The sequence below is a fragment of the Arabidopsis lyrata genome (assembly GCF_000004255.2).
Source record: "Arabidopsis lyrata subsp. lyrata unplaced genomic scaffold ARALYscaffold_6, whole genome shotgun sequence".
Lineage (NCBI taxonomy): Eukaryota > Viridiplantae > Streptophyta > Magnoliopsida > Brassicales > Brassicaceae > Arabidopsis > Arabidopsis lyrata.
The window spans coordinates 20,195,175-20,207,052 of record NW_003302550.1 but is presented as its reverse complement, the minus strand read 5'-3'; the positions used below and the strand labels follow the sequence as shown (position 1 = coordinate 20,207,052).

General features: G+C 38.1%; 2 protein-coding genes and 1 long non-coding RNA gene across 3 annotated transcripts in view; 1 reads left to right on the top strand and 2 right to left on the bottom strand.

The window, feature by feature from the left end:
• The window catches only part of LOC110227413, a 1,074-nt gene extending 128 nt beyond the window's left edge, over nucleotides 1–946 (bottom strand). The window contains exons 1-2 of the mRNA XM_021021508.1: nucleotides 389–946; nucleotides 25–183 (exon numbers count right to left, since the gene is read on the bottom strand). Of these exons, the coding sequence (XP_020877167.1) occupies nucleotides 25–183; nucleotides 389–847 (618 nt within the window). The 5' untranslated portion in view covers nucleotides 848–946. The remainder of the gene's footprint in view (nucleotides 1–24; nucleotides 184–388) is intronic.
• A 1,254-nt stretch (nucleotides 947–2,200) lies between these two features.
• LOC110227805 lies at nucleotides 2,201–2,702 on the bottom strand. The gene is made up of 2 exons (XR_002331490.1): nucleotides 2,454–2,702; nucleotides 2,201–2,296 (listed from the first exon to the last, which is right to left on the bottom strand). It is a non-coding gene; the product is annotated as an uncharacterized LOC110227805 (long non-coding RNA).
• Nucleotides 2,703–6,954: 4,252 nt separating this feature from the next.
• LOC110227412 lies at nucleotides 6,955–9,016 on the top strand. Its single transcript, XM_021021507.1, has 4 exons — nucleotides 6,955–7,234; nucleotides 7,311–8,012; nucleotides 8,102–8,229; nucleotides 8,318–9,016. The coding sequence occupies exons 1-4, from the start codon at nucleotides 6,955–6,957 to the stop codon at nucleotides 9,014–9,016; spliced, it is 1,809 nt and encodes a 602-aa protein (XP_020877166.1).
• The last annotated feature ends 2,862 nt before the right edge of the window (nucleotides 9,017–11,878 follow it).

Genomic DNA, 11,878 nt, shown 5'->3' with positions numbered 1-11,878 from the left:
TAAAGCCAATCGATTATGGATTACACCAAAAGCTGGCACACCTTTCCAAGCATCTAAAGCCAATCGATTATGGATTATGTCTTTTATCAAGTTGTCTAGTGCTGGATCCTTATCCATTTCCGCATTACTCCATTGAGGGTACATGTTTTCTTCAGTTACAGGAATCATGTGTCTTACACGCACCTATATACAACATACAAAATATTAAATAAAACAGCACCACCATTGAAATAAAACAAAACTGTGTACCATGACCCTAAAAAAAAAAAATAAGACTGCACCTTAAGTTTGCGTAAAATAGTCATAACTTTTCAATGAAATCAAATCCTAAATTGGGCACATAAAGACACAACAAATAGATACAACATTTAAAATGTCAAAAACTAACCTGCCCATGCAAAGTCTTCTCGTTTTGAATGAATTCTGTTAGGTCGATATCCTTCCGAGTTGACTGCCAATCAAGAAGTGGAATACCATTCAAGATAGGCCTTCTCAACCAATAACCCTCTCCTAATCTAGGGAAACTCTCATACACCCACGTAAGCAAAGCGTGAACGCATCTTTTAATAACATAACCCTCTTTGTTAAAGTCAACTATCTTAACCGATTTAAGTAGACATTCAAAAGCCACTCGTCCTCGCGGATATTTCTCAAAACTCACTGGATCAAGAACTCTTATAGCACTAGACAAAGGAATTCTAGATCTGTGGTGCACTCCATGTATTGCCACTGATAATAAACACAACCTACCCACCATCATCCTCTCCTTAAAGTCCCATGCCTTGCTATGATCCATCACAATTCGCAACTCATTGAACTTTGGACCTTCTGAGATTGATACTTTCATTGCCTTCCATAGCTCACGGTGATCAGCTTCAAATTTTTCCGACGGGTCAAATGGATCACAATTCAGTCCTGTTATAGCAGCAAACTCGTTTAAAGAGAACCGGACTGGTCTACCATCAATCATAGATCATATCTCATGAAAGTTATCCATTTTCACTGATTTGTGAGGAATAAATGTACTTTCTTGGCAGCCCATGTGTACTCTAGTTTAGCTAGCTTAATAAACACACCTAGTGATGATTTCTCCAATTCATCCCACACATCAAGACCTAATCCTTCTCTGATTTGACCAATCTTGGACAGATAACAATTGTGGTTCATGCTTCTATGTTGCAAAGGTGATTTCCCTTCTGCATAAAGACGAGGAGGATATTTGAAGACATTACTCGAAGACGCCATTCCTGGACAGTAACAAAATAATAAGTCAGCGTATAAGAGGATTAATACAATGAGCTAATAAACAATTCAAAACAAATATGATGCAAAATGAATTAATACCAAAAGAGAATAAAGTGTTAAAACCTGTTTCAGATTCGGGATCCTATTTATCAACTCAGCCCTTATTCATTCAATTCCTACAAGAAAAAAAAATCAAAACTTGAGGAAACCGCTTGATTATAATATTAGACTAAAAAATACTAATAGTACACAACACAGCTATGTACCGTGAGCTTTGAATCAACAGGACTGATATTATCTTTCTTCTGCAGCAAAAGAAACAAAAAACAAAAATCAGTTAACCACTTAAAAACAATCTCAATTCCATACTGAAGAAATACAAATTATAAATGTTTACAAAACAAAAAGCATAAGCCTGACATTGTGACAAATCATACTCTAAGATTAATGAAAAATGTTGTTATCTACGTCGATAATAAAAAAAAAAAACAATTGCAAAGACCAAACCCACAAAACCATCAATCAAAATCACCAGACATATCAATTCTTTCACCACCTATGGGAGAATCATTCCAACAAAATCTGAGTCTAAAATCTAATGAGATACACTATTATAGCCCAAGATCCAACAAATGTAAGAAACATTGCAAATAAATCAACTCAACATACAATGAAATCTGAAACTATTAGAAACTTATGAATTGATCCACAAATCTGTCACTTACTCTCTAAAATGGAACAAAATTGTGGGAACTACAATAAAAGGTCACAACTTTAAGACTATAGATTCATGCCCCTATGAATTTTAATCAAATCAGTGATTCAAGTTAATAATCATATCAAGAGAGTAACTAATCTTATACAAATGACATTAGTTTCCCTAATTATAATCCTCCAATACATATTTGGGAACAAACAGCAATCAACAGACAAGAAGTGACTTTAGTTACTGTACCCAATTTCAGTTTGCAGCGTTGCAAGTTGCGTCGCCACCGGTGAGGAAAAATGGTTCGATCCTGAGATTGATTTCCCTTGTTGCTTGAACTTGAACCTACAAGAGAGATGCCACGAAGAAATAAGAAACTGAAATATTAAACTAACCAATTGCAATTGCAATTCAATCAAAATATGAAAAAGTTAGGGTTTTGGAGAATCAATCAAAAATGCAATTCACAGTAAAATTTTGAACATTGAAAGATTATACTAACCAATTGTCAATCGATGGAGGAATCACGGTAACAGTGATGGATAGTAGCTCTGATTACACCGACAAATCGATTGAACAGATGATTAGAGAAAGAGGCCTCGCAAAGCAGACACACAAAAAGTAGCGGCGGTGGCAAATGAAGATTAGGGTTTAAGAGAAACGCCGGAGATGACGGGAAGACATGGAAGTAGCCGAAGACGCCGGAGAATCAGAAAAATTGGCGGCAGGTTCTCCTCGAATCCGCAGTGGAGGTACTTATGTTGCGGCGACGTCTGTGAGAGTGGCGGTGAAGGAATACGTGAAGTGTAGATTCTTCTCTTCGTCGGAGACAGCGAAGACAATTGGAGTCAGATTCTTCTCTTCGTCGGAGTCGGCGAAGACAAGTAGCGGCGGATACTTTTCTTCGTCGGAATCGGCGAAAACAAAGTTAGGGATTGTGTTTGTTGGGTGAAACAGAGAAAAAAGAAGCTTAAGTCTATAATTAAAAAAAATTAGGGTTAATATGTTTTTGTGTTTTTTTTTGTTTTTTTGTTTTGAGTTTTTTTTTTTCTTTTGAAGACTAAACAAATTCAAATGGATTTTTGGTCATCTTACACAAAATTTGTGTTATTCTAGTAAACTAGAAAATTAGAGTGTTAATCTAGTTATTAATCTCCAGATTTGTGTCAGTCTGGGTAATTTTCACTATATGATTTTGTAATTCATACCCTTTGGTAAGTTCGGATATGAAATTGGATTTTTTTGGGAAAATTGAGTATACATTAGCCAATGTTCAAGAAAGCTCTAGGCGCTAAGCGGGCGGTAATCCAGCGCCTAGCTCCTAGAACGCCTAATCGACGACTAGGAGATTTTAGGCGGTTTAGGCATTTACAATATAAAAAATTATAAATAAGATATTATAGCTAAAAATCATATAAAACTATATATTAAAAAATAAAATATTAAATCGTAAATAAAAATTAGACACACGCATTTCTTTAATTCATATCAAACAACATATGAATATTTATAACCATGTATATGAGGGTAAAACTTATAAATTTAAATTTATGTAGTTAGAAATTTGAAAAATACACTAAAACGAGATTTATGCTATTTTAGGCGGTCGAGACGGTCAATTAGGCGTCACTTGAACGCCTAGCGCCTAGTCAGAGCCTTGGCGACCGCCTAAACCGATTTTTAGAACGCACAAAAAAAACTTGTAGACATCAATGGAACACTTACGTTTTGGTTGGGTATAAAATTGCCAACTTTCTTCTACATGAATTATTCAATGATGAACCACCAAGTAATAGCAAATAGATATTTAACAATGCGTCTTAAATATCTAGTTTGATTCTTATCTTAAAGATTTAAAGTTAAGAACTTTAAGGTCATCTATGTTTTTTGGATAAACCACAATCATTTAAATTTTGTGTTTTTACGTCTCTTTATCACTTGTATTTTTTAAAGCTAGTATGTTCTCATCTGTTTGCAACAATTGAATCTATTTTTAGGTTATTGATCTATATTACATCAGAAGTTTAGGTTATTTATGGAAGAAAAACCAAGGCGTATGAGTATAAATACATGTACATACAATTTATTTTTGCTAATGGGAGCTGTTAAATATAATTTTCTAATAAATCTGAATGTTTTGTTTGATTTACATATACAATTATTTTTTATGTGCATGAATTAAAAAAGTGTATCCTAAGCGCTTTTTCAAAGATGGTAATAAGCCTCAACTGATGCAAATTAACAATATATTCAGAATGTCTATCTTCACAAGAATCAAGGATGCTTTGCCAATTGAGTAAGAGAAAGTGAAGAGTGATCCTCTCTTTGCACATGTCTTTGCCATACATGAAAATGGTGTACGCTATTCTGGTCGTATTCTGGTCGTATGATACACAACATAATGTGTAGATATTTGATAACCAAGAAGAAATATGAACTCTCGTTTTTGTTTGGGAGGAAGTCTTTCTGGTTTTCATTGCAAGAGTTTTATGCAATGACTAGCCTTAAGTACAAGGAAGATTTTAGCAATGATTTAGATAGTTGGAAAGATGATAAAGGATTTTGGAGGAAATTGCTCAAGAGAAAGAAGAAGATTTGCATTAAGAAGCTGATGAATGTTCATCTTTTGGAAGCTCATGAGTGGGATGATGTAGACATAATTAGATTTGTATATGTGTGTGTACTAGCTGGTTTGGTGATGGCTAAAGATGAGAAGAAAGTTATCCCTCTATCATACCTCAAGTTGGTGATTGATTATATTTTGATTGGTTGACGGCTTATCCCTGGGGTTTAGATGCTTTCGACTATCTTGAGTGTATTGATTTTCATGATAGAAAACCTGAAAGTGTATAGCGCTTTTCAACAAACCATCATGAATCCATTATAGAAAGCAAATTAACATGGAAGGTCAGAGTTATTCAGAGGTTTCTACAAATAATGATTGAGAGAAGGATATCTAACATACACGTATAGAAGGAAATGTAGGATCTAAAATGGTGAAAGCCATAGATAGAACTTTGGTGTTGTCCACGCCCATCGTAACAGAACCAGTGGCAAAGTGAGCGATGTTCCCGGTCTCGATTCGTAGAACACTGGATCTCACTTCGAATTCCTCCGTAAAAAAAAGTCTTCAATGATAGGTGTGGTGGAATTCTTGAAATAAGATCGTTTGAGAAGAAGAGTTTGGCAACCAAGAACTCTTCTGATCTTTGATGCAATTAAGATCCACATTGCTGCAATAGTATATTGTTAGAAGAATCGTTGAATCGAGAAAAGTTTGTACAAAGAAATAAAAACAAACTCATTTTCTTCATTCTTAATGAAAGCCATTACAGAGAATCCTCTTATATATATATATATATGCATCTGGTTTACAGTGAAAAATAAACGAATGTGAAATACAAGGTTATGACTTAGAATTCAAAGATTGATTCAAGAAACCCAAGTAACTAACAATTAGAAAAACTTAGAGAGGTATGCAAGCTCCATGGTTGATGAAATCAAACTATGCAAGCACCATGGTTAATGAAATCAAAGAATCAATTTCTAGGAAAAACGAAATGAAAAGAAACAACAACTTTCAAAACCATAGAAAAAACTAGATAGATAAACTAACAAAGTAAAATCATAAAAAAAAAAAATAGCTAAGAACTTTCACCTGAGAGAGTTGGTGTTGTGGATGTAGGATTCACACTCGATTGTCTTTAAGTATTTCAGTGGAGAAAAACTCTTGTAAAATCAGGAAATGAATATGAGAATTTGAAAAGGAAGTCAACCAAGAAAAGAAGTAAAGAAATTTGACGAGAACGAAGTACAAAATGCCTTGCAAAAGTAGTAAAAAGAGAAAAATATATTGTATTGCTTAGAAGTAATGAATAATGAGATCTGTCCCCCAAACACATGCGTCTGAGGTTGTTTTTATAGAGAAAACATGATCAATGCGGTCATTTAATGCTCATAATCGCATTGATCCACATTAATCATATAAGTTACAACTTGACCGAAACGGCTTGAATTCGAACTATCTTGGGCTTCGCGTGGATCTTTCGAACTCTTTCTTGTTGACTCCGAACTCCTGCGTCTTGACGCTACCGCGAGCCTCGAACAAAATTCTCCTCGCTTCGGCCTTTCTCTATGCGAACCGTATGTTGAATAAGAGCGAACTCCATACTGGTAAAGATCGAACTCTTTTAGTAGACTGAATCGAACTCCCGACTGGTTAAGCTCGATTCTCATAATAAAATATTTTTAACTCCAAGAGGATTATTATGTAATAATGACGTGGACAGATCCAAGTAGATCCTACCGAAAATGTGTGGGATCCGACCCCAACATTTAGCCCCCCAAGTCTTGCGAGCTGAGTGCTCGGCTTGGAAGACTTAAGTAAACAGTAATTAATGACTCGAGATCTTTAACATTCCATAATTATTCCATGTTTTACGCTATTACGCCGATCTCGGATAATCAAATGAATTGATATCCCTGACAACCGTCATCATTAATTTTCTAATTTTATATTAATACTGCGGGGAAAACTGTCCCACTTACCAATATTTTCGAGGCGGTCTTCCGTTAAATAGGGTTAAATGGAACGACGGCTTTTACAGCGTACATTCACCCCTGAAAGCTTTTACCAAACCAGAGAAAGAAAAATTTCTTAGTAAAAAATGTCTTCCCCAGCCGTCTACGTCTCTGACAATGAAAATGACAGCCAAGGAATCCCTGTTCCCAAAGGGGACGAAGTTTTCACCCAAAGGGGAGATAAATTCGGTCCGCATTTCAGGTCTCAATCGACCTATGCTTCCCTTGGCGCTCTTCGTTGCCTTTGTAACATTCCTTAGGAAATAGAATTCTCTCTTCCTAGACCCAACGAGTCTCCGGAAATGGTGCGAGAGGGTTACTGTTGTGCGTACGAAGTCTATTTTAAAGGTTGTTGTTTGTTTTTTCCATTACCGGAAGTTCTCCTTTTGTACCTTCTCCATTTAGGGATTGCTTTTCCCCAAATGGCTCCCAACTTTCTTCGATACGTCCTGAGTACCCTGACTGTTTCGGCAGAAGCAGGGTTTTCCCTCTCCACTAGCGAACTCTTAGGGCTATTTCGAGCCCGTGAATCCGTAGCAGCGAGTATTTTTTCTTTGAATCCTATTCTTGACCGTAACCTGATTGACGGAATACCCTCGAATGATGGGCCTTTGAGGAAATACTGGTTCTTCTTACGAGTAAATCCCCATTCCGTCCAAGGTCTTTCCGGCCTTCTTCTCGCAAATTGGTCGTCTAAACTTGGTTAGAACCAACCCCTATTACTTTTCACCAAACTGTGTAAAACAAATAGAGTTCTTAACTCAACATTTTGTTTCAGGGAACCAGACGATCCCCCGCCCAACTGTTGACTTCTTATCTTTCTTTCGAATCGTTTTCGAGGGTGAAACAAATTGGAATTCCTTCACCCTTCAACGCATTCATAAGGCGGGGCTCGCCATCAAAGACTGTCAAACTCACCCCCTTGATCCTCCTCCCGAAGAGAAATACGTCTCGAGCCTGAATGCTCGAGATAAAAGAAAAATGCAAGCCGAAACCAAAGCTCTTAAGGATCAGTTATCCGAAATCGGGAAAAAGAAACAGATAGCTGTAATCTCCAGGGTTGGTAACTTCCACAGGAAGACCCTCTTGGTTGATGATGGTTCAGTAGAAGCGGCCTTGTCAATCGCGGTGGATACTCATGGAGCCGAGATTCTTAACGACCCTCCAGTCGCCACCGCAATTTGCCCTTCCGAACAAGAGCGAGGGGAAGAAGTAACTTCTTCTCCTTGTACAAAGAGGAAGGCTCCAGACTCGGATACTCTATCAAACGAGAGACTCAAAATCGTGAGATTAATTTCTCCGCCACGAGTCCCTAGCCCTTTGCATTTTGTTTTTCCCTCTTCAGAACCATTAGACTCTGAGCTCCCTCTTCCGGGAGACAGAGTAATTCCAGAGAAAATCGATGAGCCAAGACCGGAGGCTCCCTTATCTCAAGGACTGAGTGTTAGGACTCAAAATCCTTTACCCGCTTCGATTTCAGGTAAGTTTTTATTTAGAAAGCGAGCATTAGCAAGACTTGTTACGGATTGCAGCTATTTTATCAATCTGCTATTCTCCTCTGCTTTGTAGGCGAAGAAGAGATTGGAGACATCTTCCGAAGTTTCCAAACCAGGGAAGGGGCGTCCCTTCCTCCTTTTTCGGTTTGGAGGCCAGAAATCCGTCAGATGTTTGCCAATCGAGCCTGCTACCTATCCCAGGTTCGGATCTTTTAGATTATGACAACCCCTCTTTCTTAGGTAAAAAACTTGTTGTCTTAATGACACGTTTTTTTTTTTTACTCCGAAGGCGTTTGTGGAGACTAATGGAATGATCTTCCATTATGAGAACCTTCTTCACCAAGCGAAGAGAGAGATCGCAAAGGCTAAGAAGGAGGTTGATGAACTTAGATTAGTCAATCAGTCTGAGCGGCTTGAGCAGGCAAAAGGACTCGAGTCATCTTTTGAGAACATGAAGAAAACTCTAGCAGCTAACGAGCAACGTATCAGAATTGCGAACGCTGAAAGAGATTCTGCGAGGTCAAATGCTCTTCGCTTGGAGGCTGAGCTAGAAGAGACTACGGCTTTGTTCGAAGAAGCGAATCAAGAGATTGAGCTTTTAACCAGGAACATGGCTCGCGATATCGCTGAAGCCGAACATAACGCTCGAGAAGAGATGAGGGGATTCGGTAGGCAACTTATTCAATCTGTTACGAAGTTCACCAAAGACGAAGAGGTCTGGACTAAACATCTAACCGATCGAGCCGAGCTGAAGAGCAATCTAGACCTGATTGAGGAACTAGAGAATGGAAGAGTTTCGTTCGAGAGCGAGAGGAGTGAAGTTGCTGCCGAACTCGCTGCGGTTGAATCCGAGCTATCCTCGGCTTTCCGTCCTACTCTCGATTTGAAACAATTTTCTTTGGTACTTGGAGATTCCCCCTCTCAATTCGAGGTAGGCGAAGGTTCTCGGCCACACGAAGGTTCTCCTGAGGCAGAGGAACGCTCTTAAAGAATTGTTTTGTTGTATCCATGAGGACTAATCCGTTTGACGGAAATGTTTTGTTTTTGATTAGTGTGATTGAACACCATTATGTATATATTTTTTTTTTAAAGTAAAACGTTTGGATGCGATTCTAGGTTTGCAAGTCCTAGCCCACCAAAGAGGTTTTATGAATTGTGAGAGATAAGCTGATCAGGCTCACTTGCCTTTTTTAAAGAAAAAATCTTAACAAGTATTTTTCCTCGGTCTCTCGGGTGCGAGGATAGAGCTCGGCTTAGACTTTTTATCGAGGGATAAGGTTTTTACAATTCATGAGAATTTTGTCATAAGAATGACCAAGCAATGGTTTCGATCATGGCCTAAAAATGGATCCGAAAGTGTAGGGCCATGTTTTAATTGGACCCAAAATCTGCTTTAGCAGGTCCATTATATATTATTCCTTTAAAGAGTCCGAACACTTTTCTTTAAAAGAATTCTGAGAGACTCGCAGTTTTTTGTAAGAAAAACGAGACTATGCCGCTATCCTCTTTCAGATCCAGCTCAAGAGTAACAACCTCAAGCGGGGATCCATTATTTGAATCCGAAGACGGATTTTCTCCCAAGGGAGTTCTTCACCCCACGTTTTTCCATTTCCGAACGGGGAAAGAAAGGGTCCAATGTTATGACTTCCTGGAAAAGGTTCCCTTTCTGATTTTTAGTCTTTTCGAGAGACTGTAAACTCTTTTTCGACCAGTTAACAAAATGTTTGTTCAAACATGTCGTCGGGAGACATAAAGCTTTATGTGATAAGAGAAAAAGAATCGGAAGAAGGCGCCGTGCTCTTGATGAGCGCATAAAGAGGATGGAAAGAGAGATACTTCGCCTAGAATTTGAACCGCATGAATGGGAGAGGAACGGTTTAGACATCGTGGCCATTATTCCTACTTGCCTCCAAAGATTCCTCCGTGTGCTGGATAAATTTTTTCATCTTTCCTTGGCAACCAGCGACGAATCCTCTTTTGTTTCATGTTCTTCAGAATTTTGGAGATTTCCGATGTTAAGAACTGAAGAAAATGAAGACTTCTGATCGAACAAGTCCCTTGATTTATTTTTTGTTTGTAACAAAGATATTGGGCTAGGGGCCCGGTGATATTAATTACTTTCCCCTTTTGCTTTAAATTTGCTGATTTACTTAAATCTTATTTAATGCACTTATTTAGGGAATACAATTAGTGATTAACTCGATTTCATTTTCCATAGAAGTAGTAATTTCAGATTTTTGGGAAATCGTCAATTAACCCTCTTAAATGTAGTTGAGTATTTTTCGAGTATAAAGCAGATGTAGATCGTTATTGAATTTAATCAACAATAATTCTACAAAAATGTTTGAGGAAGGTAATTTCTCAGAGAATCCCTCCGACTCGATTAAAAAGATAAGCGATGATCTTCCGGAAACGTCAGACATCGATCTTGTAAAAACGGAAGCCAACGGCGAACCAGAAGAGTCACGCCCATTAGGGTGGGGAACCAACATTCATGTTCCAAATGTGCTAATTGAGAGATTATCAGCTCAAGATCGTGTCAAGGCTAAAGAGTTTATTAACAAGGTATTGTTTAAACCTAGTAACCTAACTCCTTTCGTTATTGCTAAACGAAGCATTTCATTTTCTTCAGCTTGTCATACGGCACGACGAGCTCGAAGATGAGAAAAAAGAAATTAGAAAAAAGAGAACGGAACTAGAGAATCGTCGCCTCGAAATTGCTCGCGAGCTTCATCGCTTCGAAGCCCATCCTTCCGATTGGATCGAACTAGGACTTCAGGAGTACGGAAACATGCCAAGTTGTATTATGAGCCTCGTTGATCTCGCTGGTCAAGGAGCAGAGCTATTCCGTAACTCAAGACCCTTCTAGATCTGGTTCTAGCTTATCTAGAAATATTTATTTATACATTGTTCGCAACATATTTTTATATTCATGCTCGAATATTGAATAAAAACAAGACTCCATGACTGGAATATTATTTTTATTTTTGTGTTATAGCTGGACTCGTGTTTAGCGAGCTGCCTACGTACCAAAAATAGGATCAAGCCAAATCGTAGTTCGATTGTATTTGCTTTAGCAATAGAACTTTTTCAAGTTGATGATGTTCCAAGGCCTTTGAACGGGGTTTCCGTCAAGGTCTTGTAAACAGTAAACACTATTTCGGATTTTTTCTGTGATTTGATAAGGGTCTTCCCAGTTATACCGAGTTTTCCAGCTCCTTCCTCTTTTGTGTTATCGAACACTCGCCTTAAAACAAAGTCTCCTACATTTAAAGGTCTGTTTTTCAACTATGAGTTAGAGTATCGAGCGGTTAATTGTTGATAGTTTTGAAGTCGAATAAGGGATTGATCTCGCCTTTCATCGATTGTATCAAGAACGTCTTCTAATAATTTAGAATTTAGTTCTTCGTTAAGAGGAGCTTCGCTCCGGCTTAAACCAGGAACATTCAGCTCGGCTGGGACTACAGCTTCCATCCCATATACTAATGAGAATGGAGTTTCTCCCATTGCTCGTCTCGGGGTTGTTCGATATGCCCACAACACAGGTTGTAGCTCGTCATACCAACCACCTTTCCGAGCATTCAAGCGTTTTTTAAGATTGCTGAGGATGGTTTTATTGGAAGCTTCCGCTTGTCCATTTCCTTGAGGATACCTTGGCGTTGAATAGCTAAGTTTTATTCCCCAAGCGGAACAAAAATCTTCGAAATCATTCGAAATGAATTGAGGACCATTATCCGTTACGATCTCGTAAGGAACTCCATGGCGACAAATAATGTCTTTCCACAAGAATGTTTTTACCACAGAATCTAGTATATTTACGTAGGCTTCTGCTTCGATCCATTTGGAAAAA